Source organism: Diceros bicornis, chromosome 6 (assembly GCF_020826845.1).
Source record: "Diceros bicornis minor isolate mBicDic1 chromosome 6, mDicBic1.mat.cur, whole genome shotgun sequence".
NCBI lineage: Eukaryota > Metazoa > Chordata > Mammalia > Perissodactyla > Rhinocerotidae > Diceros > Diceros bicornis.
Window position 1 is genome coordinate 32,849,009 of NC_080745.1, and position 21,565 is coordinate 32,870,573.

Here is a 21,565-nt window from a genome sequence, read left to right on the forward strand (position 1 = left end):
ACCCAGCAAAGTCCAGGTGGATCAGACAGTTGGGCTGATTCTATCACCCTCCCCGACTCTCTCATCCACTGTCTGCTACCTTCCTGTGGCCTTTATGGCCAGCAGGCATCACCAGCCTTCCTGCACAGAGCTCATGAGTCTTGAGCATCACCCTGTGCTGGGATAGAATCTGTTTAATACCTCGTTATTCTGCCCAGTCCTCCCTGCTCAGTGGGTCCAGAGAGTGGACTTTGAGGAAGGGGTGGCAGATAGGACCCAGTAAGCCTGGTGAGGACCTGCCCAGTCAAGGCTTCAACCCCCTGGCAAAACCCTCCTGTAGGTGGTCCTGGTCTGTGTCTATGTCTGTCTGTCCTCATGTCTGGTCTCCTTCGTAAACTGTGACACTTTTGTTTCTTGAGAACACTCAGGAGATGTCTTGCATCCTTCTAGCTTGGCTGTCCTGAGAAACTCCATGGCATCTAGGGATGGAGCCCTCACCTTTCACCCTGGCACTGTTTCCAGGCCTGGGTGGAAGCTGTCAAAGGCAGAGTTCCCAACAGTCCAGGCAGCTCTGATACTGAATGTGGTTTCCCTTCCTAAGCGTAGTGTGTCTCTGTCTCTGCTGAGCCCTCTTCCGTGGCAGAGGAGATCCTAGGGTGCCACCCAGAGGGTCTGACGCTGCTTGAGATGCCCTTCTTGCTTTGAGGCTATCAGGAAGGGCCTCTTCCAAGGGTTTCAGGAGACTCCTGGCCCATTGTCAGACACAACAGTCTCTTGAGGATCCAGCTGCCAGACTTCAGGTTGGGGAGAGGGTACAATGCAGGAGACTTGATTTTCCTCTTTGTTTTCACAGCTGCCAAAAGCCTATTGAACAAGAAGTCCGACGGCGGTGTCAAGGTAGGTGTCTCCACTACTCCAGCCCAAGACTGGTCTCTCCCTCCCAACAGTCACTATAGATAATTCTTGGCACCTTGTTCCCCCTTTCCCCAGGAACCTTCCTATCCTTGCTTTTCTGCTTTAAACCAGAAACGTTTGTGCTCAGAACAGCAGGTTCCACTGGCCTGAGAGGGCAGAAGGGAGACGTGTTTCTCCTGACCCTAGCTTGATCAGAAAGACTCAGGGGAAGTGATCCAAGTTATAGTTTACTAGAATTGAATCCTGAACTTGACTTCCAGACACGTGCTTCATCTCCAGGGCTTGACTCTGGGTTTTTTAGGTCATTTGGTTAGTCTTGTTTTTTCGTTTTCTTTTTAAAGCACAACCTCTTTTTATCAAATGAAAGCAAAGTTTGCCTGTTGGACTCAGGGTGCGGGGCTTGGAACCTGAAGCCACTATCTTTTTTGTTTTTTGCCCTGTCTCCAACGTACTTCCAGAACCCGGTTCAGATACCACTAAGTGCAAGTGTCTTAAACTTTCTCAAGGCATAGGCTCTTCAGAAACAGACGAGGGATGTAGTATATCACAGCTCATTCTCACTTGGTGAGGGAGCTTTTCTTGGGACATCAGGGCAAGAGGAGGGAACAGGGCCTGCAAGGACCAGCAGGAAGCCCTAGTGGGAGTGGCTGCTTGGCCAAGGTAGAAGAGAGCTGGCTGGGGGTCCTCACAGGGCCCAAGGTGTTCCGTAGATGCTTTGGGGCAGAAAGTGTCCTGGGGCTGGGACATTGAATAGGAGTTCATGCTATCTTGAAGCCTACCAATTTACACCATAAAGAATTTCAACCATGAAAGTATCCAACCTTTAAATTCCAACGAAAGTGTAAATTGGGCCTTTCCCAGAATCTTATGTCCCCAACTGAAATATATGTATGTGCCCCGTTCCCTTCCCCCTGCCCCTTCCTCTTTCTCTCGTTCTCTGCATGCCTGCTGCTGTGTGCTTCTGCCCCAAGGAGGGGAGCTTGGGCTCTGCACACACCTGCTGACATGGAGCTGGGGTTGACTGGCAGCCCCCTGGTTACAGGGACATGAGCTAGATGGGTGGAGCCAAGTTGGAAAAGGTGGCAGGTTTAGTTGGAGAGAGATTTTGCATATTTCTATCTGGGGAAGAAGCTAGAATCAGTCAATCTTTACAAAATATTTAATAAGTACCTATCAGAAGCCCAGTGCTGCACTCAGGTGTAGGGGCACGCAAGAGGTATAAGAGGCGATGCAGTTTTTGTCTAGCCTTAGGAAGTTGCAAGGTTGATTCAAGAGGAAAATGGACACACCTGGAGTCAGCTAAGCACTGAATGGTATATGGTACTGGACCATACTACAGGAGTGGTTCGGTCCAAGAAGCTTCTGGGAAAAAGCTTATTGGAGAAAGCTTAAAGGATGTAAGAAGATTAGAGCAAAGGCAGTGATTGCCTCTGGAGAATGGGGTTGGAGGTGAGGACAGGGTAGGAGGACAACCTTTTGTTTTTTACTTTGTATACATGTTTTCTTTAAAATGAGAATGTATTACTTCTTTTTTTTATATATAATTTTATTTATTTATTTTTTCCCCCAAAGCCCCAGTAGATAGTTGTATGTCATAGCTGCACTTCCTTCTAGTTGCTGTATGTGGGACGCGGCCTCAGCATGGCCGGAGAAGCGGTGCATCGGTGCACGCCCGGGATCCGAACCCGGGCTGCCAGCAGCAGAGCGTGCGCACCTAACCGCTGAGCCACGGGGCTGGCCCGAATGTATTACTTCTATAACTTAAAAACAACAAAACAATATTTTTGTGGGTTCTATGATACATATTGATATTTTCTGCCCAACTGGAACATGGAAGGTGTGGTAGAGGGATGTGAAAAATACAGCCGGGTGGGTTTGGTTGGGCAGAGGAATTCGAGCCTTGTGTGTTAGACCATGAGAAACGCCATAGGCCACTGAGCAGGAGAGCTATGGTAAGAGCGATGTTTTTGAGATTTGGCTGAGGATATAAGGGTGAATAGAAGAGGGTAGGAACTAGACACAGCATCAGTTAGGATTTGTTATAATCTGGGTGTAGGGTGAAGAAAAGGTGTTTAGAAATAGAAAGGGTTAATATTCAAAGTACTTTACCACCAGAAGAGCATAGGGACCAAGCAATCAGAATAGTTTCTGCCTGTGGGTAATTGGTCCAGCTGTACACATGAATGCTGGGCTCTGATTAGTTATTAGCTCTGATTAGAAGTGTGTCAAAGGAAGTTCACATTGGATATGGAGGATTAAAAAAGGATCCATCAAAGATAATGTCAAAGTTCCTTGAATGTTGAAAGAAATGGTGATACCTCTGCTGGAAATGGGAGTAGTTGTGAAGGAATGCCCATTTTGGTAGGAAGAGAAGTTTTGTTTTGACCATATTGAGATTGAGAGACAGGTGGAGATCTGGGTGGAGAGGTCTTTAAAGGTGCTGGGAAATACCTAGTGTAGCCCAGGGAGGAGGTTGGTGCTAGACGTGCAAACTGGGACTCACATGAGTGAGTCACATGAGTCCACTCAGTCAGTCAATTCTGTGCCTCAGGAGTTGGGAAGGCAGCGATATAATTCACCCTTTAAGGTGTTCACAGTGGGAGAGAGACAGGGAAACCGCCAGTTCCGGCGTGGTCTGCTAAGGTCTATGAGGGAGGTGCGCACAGGGCAGACGCTGGGGGAACAGAGAGATGACCATCTAAGCCAGAACAGGAAATTTTCCTGAAGGAGATGGCCCATGAACTGAGTTTGAAGGTCTACATTGGATTTTGCCATGTTAAGGAGGGGAGAGGAAGGGAAGGATATTTCAGGCAGAGGGAATAGCACATGTGAAGATGCACGAGTTTGAAACAGCATGATGATCCTGGGAACTTCAGTAGCTTCTGTATGGCTGAAGCCAGAGTGGTTGTAAAATAGGACCTGAAATAAAGCAATGATAGCTGAGATGGGGTAGAGGATGGATAAAGGAGCATTAAGGGACAGGTTTCTAGCAGAACTTTCTAGATGCTAGCCTCAAGGATGAGTGTTAGGAACAGCCGTGTAAGATTAGCCTAAGGAGCTAGTTAAAAATACACAGATTCCAGGGTCTAGCCTGGAATTCAGATTCAGGAAGCCTTGGGTGGGAGGCAGAATCTGAATTTTAGTAATACTTCCCTCCTCCCCTGTGAATCCAGAGTACATGAAGGTTAAGAGTCTGGGAAAGGCAAAATTTCGGGGTTATCTTTATCAAAGGGCTGGAAGAAGAAGAGGAATCAGGAAAGGAAATGGAGAAAGAACAAAGAGGCAGAGGAAGAACAGAAGTGTGCGACAACGTTGGACCTTATAGAACGCTGAGGAGGATGGGGGCTAGGCAAACAGAATCATTAGCTAAATTGCTTTAAAAGGGAACATATGTGGGGAACCTAGCCCAGTGTCTGACCCTGATATGTGCTCAATAAATGAGTTTTATGCTTGAGAAAAAACTGAATATAGTGGTGGGACCAGAGGCTAAGATGCAGCTGTTTAAGAAGGGAATGACCAACCAAAATTAAGAGGCCAACAACTGACAGGTTGGGGAAAATATTCACAGTAGGTGTAATGGGAGGAGTTAATATTTTTATACAAAAGAGCTTTCTCTAGTAAATAAGAATCCCCCCTAAAACCCAGTAGAAAAATGGTCAAAGAAGATGAACTGACAATCTGAAAAAGAGGAAGTAGAACTGGTTAACAAATGTGGATGTTTAGCCTCACTACTATCAGAGAAATGCAAGTCGCCATTTTTTGCCTCTTACGTTCGTGATAGTGTAAATCGGAATGGCCCTTTTTTTTTTTTTAATAATTTTATTTATTTATTTTTCCCCCAAAGCCCCAGTAGATAGTTGTATGTCATAGCTGCACATCCTTCTAGTTGCTGTATGTGGGACGCGGCCTCAGCATGGCCGGACAAGCGGTGCGTTGGTGCGCGCCCGGGATCCGAACCCCGGGCTGCCAGTAGCGGAGCGCGCACACTTAACCGCTAAGCCACGGGGCCGGCCCAGAATGGCCCTTTCTGAAACAGCTTGTGTGTCAAAAGCCATAAAAATGTTCCTATCTTTTTTACCCTTTAATTCTGCTTCTGGGAATTTATTCTAAAGAAATAATTCAAAATATGGAAAAGCTGAAAGCAGAAAGATATTCAACATGACATTATTTATAACTGGGAAAAGTTTGGAGACAATCTCAAAAGCCAGTAAAATAATGACTAAATAATTATGGGAAATCCATTTAATAGACCATTACAAAGTTATTAATTTTCATGACTATATAATGATGGAAATGTTTTATATTAAGTGGAAAAAGTAGGATATAAAGCAGTACACACACTATTGTCTAAATTTTGTTTTAAAAAAACAATTTAGATTGAATTCAGTATATAATATGTGGATAGAAAAAGAACTGGAAGAAAACCCGGTGAAGTATTAACAGTAACTTCACTGGGTGATGGGAATTGGAAAAACTTTTATTTTATACATTTTTCTGTATTTTCTACATTTTTCACCTACAGCGTGCATTACTTTGATAATGAGAATAAAAATCAAAATACTGTTTATTTTAAAAAGCATAAACTTGTATATAGCTTATAACGATATTTTTAAATTATCTAAGAAAAGACTGGGAAGAGTGATAGGACTATGGAGTTTTTTCCCTCTTCTCTCTTTTCCAAATAGCTTTTAATGTGGCTGCAGTCCTTTCATAATTAGGAATGTGTACAACAATTAATGGTGTGGTTGGATGAAAGTGCTGTGAAAGGGGAAGACAAAGCAAGATATGTGGGGTTCAACTTTTCTGGGCTTTCTTGCAAGTCGAGGTGATAATCTGTGAAATGAGGGAGGCCTGTGAAGTTGCTCAGAAGATCCTGAGCTGTCAGCATCCTGGATCTTGCTTGTAGACCCCACCTTCCTCTCCTAGCTCTCCCTTCCCCAGTTCCTACTGCTTAAAGTCCATAGGGAGGTTTCTTTCTCACTGCCCAGAAGCTTTCACAAGATGCTCAAATATTGGCGTTGGTTTGAGCACCAAGTCTACCTTCTGCTCTTGAATTTGGGGACTTCACGTTCTGGTTAGGTTTCTTTGAGGGTGGATACAGGGACCCAGGGCTGTGGAAGAATGAGAGCCAATTGTGAGGACGAGACTTGAGGGGCCATGAACTCTCAGATTCCGAGAGAGCCCTAGTTGAGGACAATTTGTGCATTCTGCTAGTCCCAGGCCAGGATGGCCAATCCAATCTTTGAACCCTTTTCTGGTTTAAAATTTTAAATAAGTATTTAATTTTTAAATATAAGTGAGATATAGTTCTTTAAAAATGATCTGGTATTTAAACAATGCTGTGCTGTGCTGTGCTGATTGAGAAGGAGCCCATCTGTGCATGGCTGAGAGCAAAACCCTGAAAGGTTGGAGAGAGGAATTGAAAGAAGTCCATCCGGTAGAAACTAACCCTTGAGTAGAAAAGGATTATCTCGGGTTTTCATGCAGGACAGTTTAGGAAAAAGAGAGCCAGCTGGGAGAAAGTAGGGACCTTATTCCCCATTAGGTGAAGCAGGCAGCTGAGAGTATTCTGCTTAAGGCAAGGTCCAGGTAAAAGCGACCTGCAGTGGCCTTTGACGACAAGCCCCTGAAAATCATAAGAACCAAGACTGGGCCTGGTCAGTGCCCCCGCAGAGTCTCACTCGTGATTCTGAGCAAGTTAGAAACCTGTGCTCTGCTTTAGCCTGGGGAGAAACCAGAGTCAGCAAACCCAGTTCAACTCAGCAAGAGTTTCTTGATTGTATGCTAACTTGAAGGCATTTTGCTAGGCATCCTGGAGATTCGTGTATATATGAATGTGAGGCAACTCGCTCTTTTTGAGGGATAATTTTGGAAGTAAAATCTCATCTTCTGTTTGGGCATATATGAAAGGCTAATGCAAAAGAGACCTAATAATATTTATACTTTTTTTTTCTTTAGATCTAATTCTAACTTATGGACCATTCTTTTAAATACTTATAGTCTTCTTTTGAATATAATATATTCCCCAAAATGTCTTCTAAAGTAGAATGTCAGCTTCTTGAGGGCGGGAACATTTATCTGACATGTTCACTGTGCCTAGAAGAGCCCTCAGTAAGTATTTGTTGGATCTTGTTAAATGAATATGCAGTAATCAAGCTACAGACAGACATGTTCCAAGAGGACTTCTGTCTCCCAGCAAGCTAATTATAAAATTCCTAATTACCTTTTACCTTTTAGACACAGCCTTCTGAGATGTATTTTCAGTGTTCCATGTGGTGTTTACGTTTATGCTCTTGTGACATCTGAACATAAATGCCTTGAGCATCTGGTTGAGGCTAAGGAGTCACTGCTTTCAGCATTCCCCGGGGTTTACATCTTTGTGTCGTTGTGATCACTGCACTTTTAATCACCAGCACTCCTGTTTTTCCATTTCCCACTAATTGCAAAATGCAATAAAACATTGAAATCTTCTAAATGAGCATGGCCATACCAACAAAGAAAGGGATGCCAAAAGTTAACTGTTTGCCAGATGATTTTCAAAAGCGCAACATCCTTATGTGAAAAGCAGTTTAATGGGGCAGCAAAAAAGTCTAGGTTCAGAAGTCAAATGTTATTATTAAAGCTGAGGATGGCCTAGTGTAGCTTTTGCTGTTTACCTGATGGCTATTCACTCGAATTTCAGGCAGACCTAGTGATGAGAGAAAATAAATAACCTTATGGGTGAGCTAGCCTTATAAGCCTGAACCTGTAATTGGCAGCAAAATATTACTGACTCCTATAGATTTGTGACTTAATCTACTTAAGAAGCTTTCTCTGATCAAGGCTGAGACATCTCAGAATATACTAAATCTGTGTGTGTGAACCTGACAGCAAAGGAGTTCTTCCTCTCCCAGGGTCTGGAGGGGTGTGTGTGCCTGGCGGTCTGGGTGCTGTTTTAACCCTTCTGGTGCTGGACTCCAGGTCTCCTTCTTCCGCTTTTTTCTCCTGAGGCAGAGCCCACGCTGGTGCACTAACCTGCAGCGTCTCTGTGCTTCTCTTTCCCCCTCTCTTTCCCTTTTGCTGTGGTGTGTCCAGAAAAGGAAGTCGAGTTCCAGCGTGCACCTAATGGTGAGCCTTGCCTGCCCACCCATCCGCCCACTCCATGCTGCCTGTGCCCGCCTGCCGGCCACGCAAACCCATTCTGCCATGTGCGTGTGCTTCACTCATCCTCACTGCATGTCTGTGCTGTGTGGGCAGGTGTGGCCTGTCCTGCCAGGTGGGGGCCATTGCCCAAGATCACCCAGTGGCCTAAAATATGGGCATTGGAATGTGTGGTATGGCAGCCCCTGCTGCAGAGCTTGGACTGCCTCCCGCAGCCCAGGGCAGGTAGTGAAGCTGGTAGGGACTTGGGGCCAAGTGGCAAGCACAGGGAGAGACCCTTACTCATTGTCGCTCAGGAGGAGAGGCTCTGCTCACTGGGCATGAGCAGCCACTTCCTACAGATTGGCAGCCGGTGGGCATCTGTGTGGTGGGCAGAAGAGCTGGTTGTAGGCTCATGGCTCTGAGCCTCGCTCTCCTGGCCTTTTCCCCTATGCAAGTGCCCACTGGCAGTCTGTACCCAATGTTTCATCCTTCCCACCCAGCCCTCAGGGGGAGCAGCTGAAAGACTACAGAGAATGCATGTTCCTTCTCATGGGACACAGGGCACCAAGGGGAACACAGCAGCCTGAATCATTATGAAACCATCCATTAAAGCCAGAGGTGGGGCCGCCTGGGTGACATCTCAGCCCTCTGCAGATATGGCAGGTTTTACGGACACCCTGGAGTCCTTGCCCCCTGCCAGGGTCTTTGTCTCAGCCGGGCTTTGCAGGCAGGACAGTCTTCTCCAGTCAGCCCCAAACAGGTCAATGCCAGCAGCTGAGCTAGGAGGGCTCTGCTACTTCCTGGGGAGAATGGAAGAGAGCAGAGATGACGTGAGTTTAGACCCACATCATGACTACTCCTGGGAACCCTCTTCTCCAGCCTGCAGAGTTCAGTGGAGTCTTGTAGCACTTGGTGCCTGGCTTGAGATTCCATGCCTAGCCCTGGTTTTGGGGCCGTCTCAGCCATTGACAGCAAGCTAGGGATGGATGGCTTCAGGTCTGGTCCAAAGGGCCATAAAAGAGGCCTCTAGGCAAGAAGAAGTAGGACAGTCTGGATAGCTTTCTGTGTGTGTCCTAGGAAAGAAGCACGTCCTAGTTGTTAGTGTGTCCTCATTTGCACCCTACACAGAGATAGTAGCTGCACATTTGTCTCTCTGCCTGTTGAAGAACTTGCAGGCATCAGCTGCTCCTTGGTGGCCACCAGCTTCACTGGGACTCCCAGTGAGACTGAATACATTGGTTAGGGGATCGTAAGAGGCAGAGAGCATCGATATGACTCCCCACCCTGGAGATCAGCCTCCTTCCTTCCTCACCATGTCCCTGCCCCAATCCCTTCCTGTGTCACTCAGTGTAACGTTTTAAAAGGCAAGGAGATATCCCGGTAGTCTGCTGCTGTTAGGAATATTGGCCTGCTCTTTCCCAGGGGCCGGGTTCCGGGACTGCAGCGACAGCCCCCACTGGATTCACCTGCCCCTCCTTGGAGCTCTGCCCTGCTCCCTACTCACCAAGTCCAAGATTTATCAGGCAGAAAGGCCAACAGCATGGCCCTGTCTCTGCTCCCTGGGGTCAGTAGATGCATTTTGTATCCAAAGCCGAATTCCACCCCTTTCCTCTCTGGACACCATCTCCTAGGTTTTCTTTCTCTTCTTTTTCCTCTTCTTTTTATTTTTATTTTTTTTGTGAGGAAGATCGGCCCTGAGCTGACATCTGCCAATCCTCCTCTTTTTGCTGAGGAAGACTGGCCGTGGGCTAACATCCATGCCCATCTTCCTTCACTTTATATGGGACGCCGCCACAGCATGGCATGCCGAGCGGTGTGTCGGTGCGCGCCCGGGATCCGAACCGGCAAACCCCGTGCCGCCACAGCAGAGCGCGTGCACTTAACCGCTTGCGCCACCGGGCAGGCCCCTCCTCTTCTTTTTAGATCAGGCTTCAAGCTGATATTTTAAGGGGAAGGAAATGCACGTGGCAGGTTGAAAGGGCAGCAAGAGACTGCCCACAGATAGGGAACCCAGAGTTTCTGAATTTTGTTCTGCTTTCTTGTAAACCACCCTCCTTTCCTCTTATAAAGTAAGAAGAAGATGACTTTCTTTGGGTGAAATATGATTGTGCAATGACATGGCATCTGGCATAAGCAGAGATTTCTGGAGAGATGCCTTAAAACAAGTCTTTGGGCTGGTCCCACATTGAGGATGCCTCCAGAGCTAGGTCTCTGGGCCCCTCTAAATATTCCCCTTCTCCAATCATCTCTCCAGCCATTGCTCCCATCCGCATAGTGTTAGGGAGGCCACCTCAGGCCTAGCTCCTCCAGGCCAGGCCAGGGGGCAAGGGAGGTCTGGGAGTCAAACCTGAGCAGCTTTGGTGACTCTAGAGGAACTAAATCATCTGTTTTCTTGTCTCAGCCACAGAGCAACAACAAAAACAGTCTCGTAAGCCCAGCCCAAGAGCCCGCGCCCTTGCAGACGGCCATGGTACCTCCTGACTACGGCTTCTCCGCCCCTGCCCCTGGCTGCCTCTCGCTCCATCCTGCTTCCTCTTCTTGCCCTCCCTCCCAGGCCTCCTCGGCCCTTTTGCTTCCTCACCCCTGTAGAGCAGGCTACTTTGTATACTGCCCGTAGGCCCCTTCCCCTGCATTGTCCCGCTTGGTCATACTCCTTCCTGCATGGCAGAACTGCTGCTCCTGCTCCTTTCGCTCTCTGGGGGAAGAGTGATCAGGGCTCTCAGCTAAACCTCCCAGCCCCAGGCTGGGCCTCCAGTGGGTCTGCTGTGGGGGCCGGGAAGGTGAGTTACTTATAAAAGGAGAGGGTAGGAGCTTTCTTGGGACCTGTACATCAGTTCTTGGAGGCCTCCTTTTAAAGGCTGCCTCAGCCTCTCCTTTGCAAAGCCATGAACAAGAAGGAGGGCTGGGGTTCTCCACCTCTGGATGGTGCTGAAGTCTCTGGGTTCCTTGAGAGCCCCATGCTGCCAGTGCTGTCTGAGTGCTCTCTGGGCTCATCCAAGGAGCACTGTATGCTCTCAAAGCTCCCTCTGCTAGCAGTGGCTAACTAGAGAGTTAGCAGTGGCATGACTGGGAGAGAGGGAGAGGTAATTGTGCCTGCTACTCCTTCTACTTCCTGTGGACCCTCATGCCTGACATGGTGCTGTAGGGACAGGAACTCTGGGGAAGGCAGGAGGTGGGTGAAGCAGGCAGCTCTCTGGGCTCATCTTGCCTAGGGGGCATCCTGGGTCTTTCTGGGAAACCTTAGTCCCCTCTCTCTGTGTCCCTGCCTCCCACACACCCCTTGTGAACACGGTTGTCAGAGCCTGGCCTGTGCCCTCAGCACCACAGCTCTTCCAGTGTACTTGTCACATGGGGAAAGAAAACTCAGAACTAGCAGGAATCAGAGACAGAGGCCCTTGTCCTCTTGGCTTCCCTGGTACCTGCTTCCGTTAAGTGCCAGGCCTCTCCTTCTTACCAGCCAGTGCTGTCCTCCAAATCTGGGGCTTCTCAGCTACCTGGGGCACAGTTGAGCCAGGATATTCTGTCTTGTGAAAATGGCTGGTGGGCAGGCCTCAGGGGTCATCACAGAGTCTACAAGGGTACTGGAGTAGGGGAAGGGTCCCTCAGGGAAGAGCTGGAGGTCTGTCCCCAGGTTGGGTCTCTCAGGGAAGAGCCGGAGGTCTGTCCCCAGGTCAGGAAGGTAATTTTCATCTTCTCTCACAGGAGCCACAAACCACCGTGGTGCACAATGCTACAGATGGGATCAAGGTGAGTGGCTGCCGAGCCTGTCTCCCGCTTTCTGGGTCAGCAGGAAACAAGTGGGCTGGGTCACAGGGTCTAAGGGTCCTGTGGATGGCAGTCTACAGGCTGCACCTCGAGGCCAAGGTGTTTGCGGAGTCTAGGCTATTGGTGGTATTTGCCTGTTTGTCGCTCCATTCCCAGGAAGGGTGTTATACCTTAGTGATTCTGAGCTTGGGCTCTAGTCAGACAGGCCTGGGTTTGAATCCTGGCCCTGGGCCACTGGACAAGTCACTCTACTGCTCTGTACCTCTGTTTCCTTATCTGTAAATTGGAAATAATAATAATAGAATCTTCCTCCATGACTTGTGAAGTTTAAATGAGAGCAAACATTAGCTAGAAAAATAGGCAGGAGTGTACTCAGAGCCTAGAGTCTCCTCCGCTGCCTCACCCCTTTATGCCCTCAAAGCCCTCGTCTCCTTCTTTTCACTACCATTAGTAAATATTTATTGAGCCCAAACCATTCATGGCTCTGGTTTACAGAGGTGACAAGCAAAAAGCCCTCTCCACAGCTGTTGGGGAGGCAGATAATAAACCAAAAACCAAATAAATAAGATAAAATCCAGTAGTGATAAGTGCTGTGGAGAAAATGGCACGAAGTAAAGAGAGAGAGTGGGCAGAGCCTTGAATTAAGTGGTCCATGAAAGGCCTCCCTCAGGAGGTAATATCTGAGCTAGAAACTAAACAATAAGAAGGAGACAGCCAGGCAGACTCTGGGGCAGAGTGCCCTAGACAGAGGGAACTGCAAGTGCAAGGGCTTGGCATGTGTACCTAAGAGAAGAAGCAGAATAGAAGAAATCAAGCAGAGCTAAGAGCGTGGTGAGCAAGGGGGAGAGTGGCAGGAGGGAGAGGGAGTTGGAGAAGCAGGCAGGGCCTACTATGTAGGACTTGATAGGAGTTTGCATTTTATTCCAGCAGCAATGAGAAACTATTGGAGGTTCTTAGCAGGGGAGTGATACAGTCTGATTTACGCTTGGAAAAACTGCTCTGGCTGTGTTATGGGCAAGAACTTTAGGGAGAAGGCAAGGGTGGAAGCAGGGAGACCGGAAAGCTATTATAGTAGTCCAGGTGCCAGATGTTGGTAGCTTGGACTTAGGTTGTAGCCGTGCATTTGAAGAGAAGAGGTTAAGACACAGGATTTATTTTGAAGGTAGAACTGACACATTTTATTTTAACTTGGATAATTGAGACATGAGGGAAAGAGAGAAAGAAAAGAATTAACCTAGAATCAAACCCAGAAGATGACTCTAGGTGTTAGTCCAAATAATTGGATAGATGTTGCATTTACTGAGTTGGGGAAGACTAGGGAGGGGTTTGGGAATCCAGAGTTTTGTAAGAGTCAGATGGCAAGGGTGAAAATAGAACCTTCTATGATTCCTCCTTGCATCTCTCATAGGAGCATATACTCTGCTTTTGTTCTTCTTGGCTCCTCTGGTTTCCAAGGGCCTGCGTGTATAGAAACATGTTCTTTTTGGCCTACAGGGCTCCACAGAGAGCTGCAACACCACCACAGAAGATGAGGATCTCAAAGGTAGGTGCTGGCCCTTGGGTGGGGTAGGGACCCCAGCAGTGTCCCAGTTGGCTCCAATGGGGCTCCTGCCTTGTCTGCCCCCAGAACTGAGATTGGTGGCTACTTATACCCCTGGAGAGGGCTTAGCATAAAAGCTACTTTCCATGGGCCAAGATATGAGGCCCCTGTCTGGTGTCGCTGGGCTGGGCAAGAGGCTTCTCTTTTTTGACCCCAAGTCTGGAATAACTGAACTAGAGCTTTTCCTGAACCTATCTGGGGCCAGGGCTCAGAGAACTGTGCCTGTTGCTGTGTATGATGTGACATCCCAGAACAGGGACATCTTGAATCCCTGCAGAAGTAGCCCACAGATGTTATGAGTTATTAGTAAGTGACCAATGGTCCCAGTTTCCCTAGGACTGAGGCAATTCCCAGGATGTGGAACTTTCGGTTTTAAAACCAGGACAGTCCTGGGCACATTGGGATGAGTTGGTGACTCTCATCACAAAGCCTTGGCATGAATGACAAAGTCAGAACCACATTTGACCATGTCCCGGTGGTCCTCTGAGGACCACCAGCCTAAGCTTGGGCCTGGCCAGAGTGTGGGAGGGCATGGCAGGCCAGACCACTGGGAATCTCTGTCCTGCTCTTTGGTTTGGCCTCCTTGAGTTGCTTGCTTTGCCTTCAGTAAGTGACCTTAGGCCAGGCTCTCAGAAAAGATGGAGGAATGTCACAAAACAGAGCTGAAAGAGCATGCCCAGGGGCAAGAAGGAGGTACCAAACCTTTGGGAACCAAAAAAATAGCGTAAACGTATAAGGCAGTAAAGAACAGTACCTCCAGGACTGCTGAGGTTAAGGTCAGATCAATTCGGTTCTGGCAATGCTGGCAGAGTAAGCAGCTCCATCACTGCTGGGCTCTTGACTTTGTAGCCTAGTCCCCTAGAACGTCTTCCCCGAGAACAAGAGTCCTTGTACAGGCTGTTTGAAGGCTCCTCTGGGAGCCACAAGCCCAGGTCTGTGCACCTCTCTGGGGCTTTCAGCTGGGAGGCCTCTCTGGCAGAGGCGGCGGCGTGGGATGTGGTCCAGTGTCCACAGAGGCCCGAGGTGTTGCCTTGCCCCGGCTCTGCAGTGCCACGGGCTCGGGTCCTGTCCGGCTTGCTCGCTCACCTGCCTTGTTCTGTTTGTTTTGGCTGCTCTGCCTTGCCCTGCCCTGCCCTGGCTGGCTAGCTGCCCCGCTCCGCACTGGGAATGGCAGCTCGGTGCCTGAAGGACGGAGCTCCCGGGACAGAACAGCCCCCTCTGCAGGCATGCAGCCCCAGCCTTCTCTCTGCTCCTCAGCCAGTAAGTGTGAGGGAGGCACATTCTGGCTTCCGTCTCCCTGGCTCTCCTGAAGCCCCTCAAAGATCCCCCCCAGAGCTGTCAGCCCAGCCCAGCCATCCATCTTAGTAAGCGTCAGAAGCTCAGCTTCTACTGGGTGGGGGAGCTGACTAGAGGTGCTGTTAATACCAGGCAGGGACCCCTGAGACTGGGGCCCAAAGACATAAAGAAGAGTGGGTGGAAGAACATGGCATGGAGGGAAGGAGTAAAAAGCCACTGGGTATGCAGTGGGCCTTGCCTCAGCACTGAGCCAGGAGGAAAGGCGGAGTCAGAAGTCAGGTCCAAGGTGGTGGGAGCGGGGTTGATGATGAAATTGCAAAAGTCAAGAAACCATGTTGGGATGGGATGTGGTGCTTCCTGAGGCTCAGCATAATATCATATTAAGAGCTTGGGGTGAGACAGACCTGAGTTTAAATCCCAGGAACACTAGCTTCAAAAATGTGTGAAGTAGCTTAACCTCCCAGAGCTTCAGTTTCCTTATCTGTAAAGGGAATAAAATGGCGCCTACCTCATAGCACTGTTATGAAAAATAAATGGGATAGTAGAATGTCTTAATATGATGCCTTGCTGGGTTAATGGTAGCTTGTATTTATATTTTTAGTTGTGTCTGTGTAGAGGATGCCTTTGCCTGCTTCTTTTCCTCCTACCATCTATCCTTTTGGAGTTTCTAAACACAATCCTCTTCACCCATAGGGCCCCAGTCAGGTCCTGCAGATGGGTTTGGTGGGGTTGGAGAGGGTGTGTGTGTGTGTGTGTGTGTACATACCTGCTTGCCTCTACAAAGTGGACAGAGCTTGTTGGTTTCCCTAACCTGCTGCTTACTCATCTGGAGCTGTCCCCCTGATGGTGCTGAAGGCTGTGGGGCCCCCTCCTGGCTGTACCCCTCGGCTGTGCTGTTCTAATGCTCCCATTTGTCTTGCAGCCTCTCACTCCTGTGAGGAAAGGCTTGTGGCCTGGGCCAGCCTGGGGCTCTGGTCAGGGTTAGCCCGAGCTCAATCCGAGCCTTCCCTTACCCTGGCGGAGCCCTCTGCTAATAGTGGCACTCCCTGTAAGTGAGCTGTCCATGAGTGCGGAATGTCACCAGCAGCCCCTTGGCTTGGGATGGGGTGAGGGTGGGCTCTGAGGGCACCAACTCTGCCTGCCTGTCAGTCTGAGTCTTGTCTTGTTTTCCTGAGGGACACATCCTAGCATGAGAGCTGGTATGAGATTTAGAGCTTTTCCAAGGCTTGTCCAGGGTCAACGGAGCCATCTCTCTGGTGAGAGCCTCCATTTAAAGCGAGTGTTTATAGTTCCAAGATCCTTTATCCCAGAAAAGCCCTGTGGAGGAGATGAGCAGGGTGAAGACAATTAAGCATTCATCTGAGGGCTCTGTTCATCCTTTGGGAGCCCTCATGCCTGGCTAAATTCTGCTCTCAGGCTGGCTGTTGCCCAGGGCTAGGTTCTGGACCACTGAGTGAGGGCTGAGGGAGGTGGGGGTGGTAATTGAGACCTGACTGAGTCCCTTCAGGTGAGAGAAGGAAGTGGGTGGTGGAAACAGCCATATTATTGTAAGAGATGCTTCTTGGAGAGGCTGAACCTGTTGAGGATGGGATACATAGACTCTGGGCACATTATTCATGATGTGCCAGGCTCCTCAGCTGTTAAAGGCAAGAGTGTTTTCTGCATCCTGGTTGTTGATGGAGAGGGAGGCAAAGGCCAGAGAAGCATAACTAATGGGTGGGCTTGAGGAAAAGAGGGTTGTTAGCTCTACTGACAATAAAGGGGGTTGGAGAGAAAGGTGGGCTCACTCTTCCTGCAAAGGGCCTTAAAAACAGAGAAGAGGGATGTCTTTGTCAAAGAGATCACAGGGGGTTCTCTAAAGGATTGGGGAGGGCTCTCTGTCACTTGGGAGTTCCCCAGTCCCATGCAGGTAAATCGTTGGATTTTTTTTCCCCATAGTGCGAAAACAGGAGATCATTAAGATCACAGAACAACTGATTGAGGCCATCAACAATGGGGACTTTGAGGCCTACACGTGAGTAGAGACCCATTTCCTTGAGACCCAGATTGTCTCTCGAGGCCTTCCCTCCTCCTCAAAAGCAGCTAGGACCTGGGAAAAGGGAACGCTGGGCCCTGGGCACAGTGTCTGAGTTAAACACCAGGCCCCTAGTCTGAGAGCCCTTCCAGGCAGACGACTATGATTGAGTCCTTCCTCCCATGGTGTCCTGATGGTAGGCTGAAAGGGCAGAGCTAAGCCACTCAGCAGGCAGGTCCCTAAGATCTTAGCCATCTCTCAGACTTAGCCCACAGCTAACCTGCTGCAGGACAGACACCACTGACCAGGAAGAAAGACAAGTAATTCACATTGAAGACTGACAGGTTGCTTTTTTTTTTCTGCAGGAAGATTTGTGATCCAGGCCTCACTTCCTTTGAGCCTGAGGCCCTTGGTAACCTCGTGGAGGGGATGGATTTCCATAAGTTTTACTTTGAGAATCGTGAGTGGGTTCGTGCTGCTGATATACTCCTGCCTGCCCCTTTACCCCCTGTGCCTCTGTCCCCGCTCACCTTCTCCTCTTCCCAGTTGCCTGCTTTTCCCTTATTTGACCTACCTGCTGCACCGTGGCCTATGTGCTTGCCTCCTTGTGCCCTGAGGATGGTCTTAAACGGGCACCTTCAAAAGCCCTGCTCCAGAGCCCCACGTGCCCCTTTATTCTGCAGCTGCCTCATGGCAGTGCTGGTCATCACAATCAGGGTCACTGTATTTCTTTAAGCCTCATCTCTTTCCAAGATGATTGGGAACCATTTGAGATTAGGTTGAGATGATCTCAGCAAGTAAGAATGAAGCTATGTGTCTGCAGGTTTCACAATAGAGGAAATTAAAACCAGGATAAGAATGTGCAAACAACAGGGCACTGTTGGTGATTTGTGGCTAGGGTCCTCCTAAATATCGAGGTAGACAGGACAGGAGTCCGGGCTGGGAAGAGAGTACACTCTGGACAGTTTGTGGAGGTCCCAGGGGACAGAAGTTGAATCATCACTTCCTCGTTCTCTCTACTCTCTAAGACCGTCCCCCTCCTTATTTTTTTCTTTGCTTTTCCACTTTATCCTGGGCCTTCCATCCTGCTCTGAGTTTTATTTTGTCACTGTTTTCTCTACTAACTCTCCATGTCTCTACTGCCAATGTAAACCCTAGGCTATCTAAGTAATTCTATTAGCCAGAAGCAATTCCTGAGTTTACAGAAGCTCTAGGGAAGGTCTCAGATGGCCTCTGTCTAACATTTGAATTGAACTAAAATGTGAATCTCAATAAAAGCAACACAATTCTCAGTGTTTGCTGCTAATGACAGTGCAACTTCTTTTGGCTTTCCCCCAAAGGATCCTGGGAATCCTGGGACTATCCTGAGCTTGGTGCTTTGTTGATTCTGTTTTAACTTTAGAACTTTTTGTAATCACAAATCAATTTTGAATATTTTAAGTTCTTGATTTTGCTCTGCAGGCCTAAGTAGGGACAAGCCAACCCTTATGAAATCTAAACATCAGCCTGGCAGAGTAGAAAGGTCATAGGCTTTAGTTAAGAGTCAGATGGCCCTGAGTTCAAATGTTGTATGCTTTGGGCAAATTACTTAACCTCCTTGAGCCTATTTCCTTATTTTATAATGAAGAAAATAATATTGACCAAGGAATACAGCACATGCATGTAAAATCCAAGCACAATGTCTAATTAAAATAGTAGCTGCTATTATCATTGTTCCTCACCTTTCTCTTCCTTTTGGGTAACTGAGACTAATGTGATGGGGTTTCCTGGCCTCTGGAAGGTGTATGGGGGACTTGGAGACTCCCAGAATGGTTGCTGGAGAGGGTGAGACTTGGAAGTGCAGGCTTGGAGGAAAATGCCAGTGCCCAGGCCTGATGCCCTCCTACCTACCCCACCCTGCCCTGCCTCCTGCAGTCCTGTCTAAGAACAGCAAGCCCATCCACACCACCATCCTGAACCCGCACGTCCATGTGATCGGGGAGGACGCAGCTTGCATCGCCTACATCCGCCTCACCCAGTACATCGATGGGCAGGGTCGGCCTCGCACCAGCCAGTCGGAGGAGACCCGGGTCTGGCACCGCCGGGATGGCAAGTGGCTCAATGTCCACTATCACTGCTCAGGGGCCCCTGCTGCACCGCTGCAGTGAGCTCAGCCACAGGTGCACCTGGTGGGGGTGGGAAGGGGCTGGGACAGGTGGGGTCAGAAGAGGAAGAGAAGGTTAAGAGGTAGCATTGGGGGAGGATATATGGGCCATCTCAGAAGAGCGGCAAAATCTGGATAGTGTGGGTGTAATAAGTTATGCTCTGAAATCAGACAGACTTGGGTCCAGCTCCATGACTCCAAATTGTGACCTTTGACAGGTTACTTCCCTCCCTAAGCCTCAATTCCTTAGCTGTCAAAAAAAGGGAAAGAGTGGTGCCTACCTCATTGAGTTGTTGTGGGGATTAAATAAGATACTTATAAGGAAAACATTTAGTAAGTGCTCAGCAAATGTGAGGAAATGTCATATTTAAATACTAGCTTCTGGGCCAGCCCTGGTGGCCTAGTGGTTAAATTTGGTGCACTCTGCTTCGGCGGCCTGGGTTCAGTTCCTGGGCACGGACCTACACTACTTGTCAGTGGCCATGCTTGTGGCGGCAGCCCACATACAAAATAGAGGAAGATTGGCACAGATGTTAGCTCAGGGTGAATCTTCCTCAGCAAAAAATAAATAAATAATTACTAGCTTCTCCCCAATCCTATACCTTCTCAGGTAGACTTGGCCATGTGTATAGTGTGTTTAAGTCCCTGGAACTCATCTGTGTGCTTATTGTCCTCTGTTCCGTTACCACGTCTATCCTCTTTGACAGGGGCATTAGGAGATCCCAGCCGGAGGTCGAACCTTCGCAGCCAGTGGCTCTGGAGGGCCTGAGTGACAGCGGCAGTCCTGTTCGTTTGAGGTTTAAAACAATTAAATTACAAAGCGGCAGCAGCCAATGCACGCCCCTGCATGCAGCCCTCCCGCCCGCCCTTCGTGTCTGTCTCTGCTGTACCGAGGTGTTTTTTACATTTAAGGAAAAAAAAAGGAAAAAAAGATTGTTTAAAAAAAATGGAATCCATACCATGATGCATTTTAAAACCACCAATAGCCCTTGGGCTGGCAAGAAGGCAGGAGTTTGTGTGGTGCCCATCCTGCATGAGCAGTGGGCTCACCTACCAGCCCAGAAGAGGTGAGCTCAGTCTCTGGCCTCCATGGACTCGGAGGATCAGGCAAGAACTCGGACAGAGCTTTGGGGGCCGTGATGTGATTGCAGCCCCTGAGGTGGCCTGCCTGCCCCAGGTCTAGGAATGGACTTCTTCAGAACTTGCATATGGACCTAGAATGAGGCTGATGAGAACATCATGGCCATCAGACCTACTTGGGAGAGAACGCGGAGCTCCCAACCTGCTTTGGAGGCAGCTGAGAAGCAGTGGCCTCAGGACTGAGAAGCAGTGGCCTGGACGTTGCTGTACTGTTCCATTTAGTGTAGATGGGAAGAGAATTGGTGCTGCAGCAGTGTGTCCGCTACAAAGCTGATGAGAAACCTCCTGTTAGTCTGATATGCACTCACTCATCCATTTCTATAGGATGCACAATGCACGTGGGCCCTGATAATGAGGCCCAAACCCTGCAGCTGGGAAGGGAGAGGGGTTGCTGCTTTGCTTCGTGTTTGTTTTCTTATAACTAAGCAAGGATAGAGCAGGCCCTGGTCAGGGCTCCCCTTGCTGCCTTTGGCAATTCTGTTTCTGTGCTGATTTGGACCATCTTTGTCTTGCCTTTTCATGGTGGTGGTCCCCGTGCTGACCCTCATCTGGGCCTGGACCCTCTGCCAAGGGCCCCTATGGGATGGGAGGAGTGAGGCAGTGGGATTGAGTTGACAGTTGTTTCTATGCATTCAGGCTGCCCTCAGGGCTGCCTCCCTTCTTTAGCTTCCCTTGCTGCACATTCATCTCTTTTCCTGTCTTTGAGATTGACTTGACTGCTCTGGCAAGAAGAAGAGGTATCCTCTTTAAAGGCCTCTTTACTGACCAACTGAAGTATAGACTTACTGCTGGACAATCTGCATGGGCATCACCCCCCCCTCACCTGCATGTACCCAAAAGAGGTATCCAGAGCCAAGGCTCCTACATTCATTGTCCCTCTCTCTGCTCAAGGAGTTCTGTTGCAGAAGGGAAAGATCTGTACTCTAAGCAGATAGCAGAGAAGATAATGGAGGAGCAATTGCTCATGGCCTTGGTTTCCCCCAAGACAACTGTGCAGACTTATCTGCACAAATATCTGCACTGTTGGGGGAAAGGTGGGTAGACCCCAGCTCTGGGACTACCTTCAGGAGGCACAGGAGCTGGAAGAGGCAAAGCTACAGGTTTACCTTGGAACCAGCTGAGAAGAGAGCAGGCACCGGTGCTGGTGCTTGGATTTAGCCAGGCTCCTCCGAGCACTTCATGCATGCCCCAGCCCCTGGGTCCTGGCCCTTTCCTGCCCTGCAGCCTGCAGTACCAGCACGCAGACACCTTCACCACAGGGTTTGGTTTTGCTGGCTTGAAGACAATGGTCTTAGAGTTCATTAAGACCCATAGCTTCATATGGCTGCTCCAGCCCCACTTCTTAGCATTCTTACTCCTCTTCTGGGGCTAATGTCAGCATCTATAGACAATAGACTATTAAAAAAAAAAAAATCACCTTTTAAACAGGAAATGGAAGGCATTTGATGCAGAATTTTTGCATGATGACATAGAAATAATTTAAAAATAGTCAGTGTTTGTTCTGAATGTTGGTAGACCCTTCATAGCTTTGTTACAATGAAACCTTGAACTGAAGATATTTAATAAAATAACCTTTAAACACTCCATTGTG

General features: G+C 48.7%; 1 protein-coding gene across 14 annotated transcripts in view; it reads left to right on the plus strand.

Moving 5' to 3' along the window:
• CAMK2G (calcium/calmodulin dependent protein kinase II gamma) overlaps positions 1-21,558 on the plus strand; it is a 55,624-nt gene extending 34,066 nt beyond the window's left edge. For 3 of the 14 annotated variants that reach the window (XM_058543137.1, XM_058543138.1, XM_058543140.1), the window contains 9 exons: positions 833-876; positions 10,418-10,486; positions 11,719-11,763; positions 13,276-13,324; positions 14,528-14,641; positions 16,616-16,691; positions 17,057-17,151; positions 18,606-18,850; positions 19,542-21,558. In XM_058543137.1, coding sequence (XP_058399120.1) covers positions 833-876; positions 10,418-10,486; positions 11,719-11,763; positions 13,276-13,324; positions 14,528-14,641; positions 16,616-16,691; positions 17,057-17,151; positions 18,606-18,838 — 725 coding nt within the window. In that variant the 3' untranslated portion in view covers positions 18,839-18,850; positions 19,542-21,558. Of the gene's footprint in view, positions 1-832; positions 877-10,417; positions 10,487-11,718; positions 11,764-13,275; positions 13,325-14,527; positions 14,642-16,615; positions 16,692-17,056; positions 17,160-18,605; positions 18,851-19,541 lie in introns of those variants that run through there. The other 11 variants (XM_058543142.1, XM_058543144.1, XM_058543147.1 and 8 more) reach the window with 6 other exon arrangements.
• The last annotated feature ends 7 nt before the right edge of the window (positions 21,559-21,565 follow it).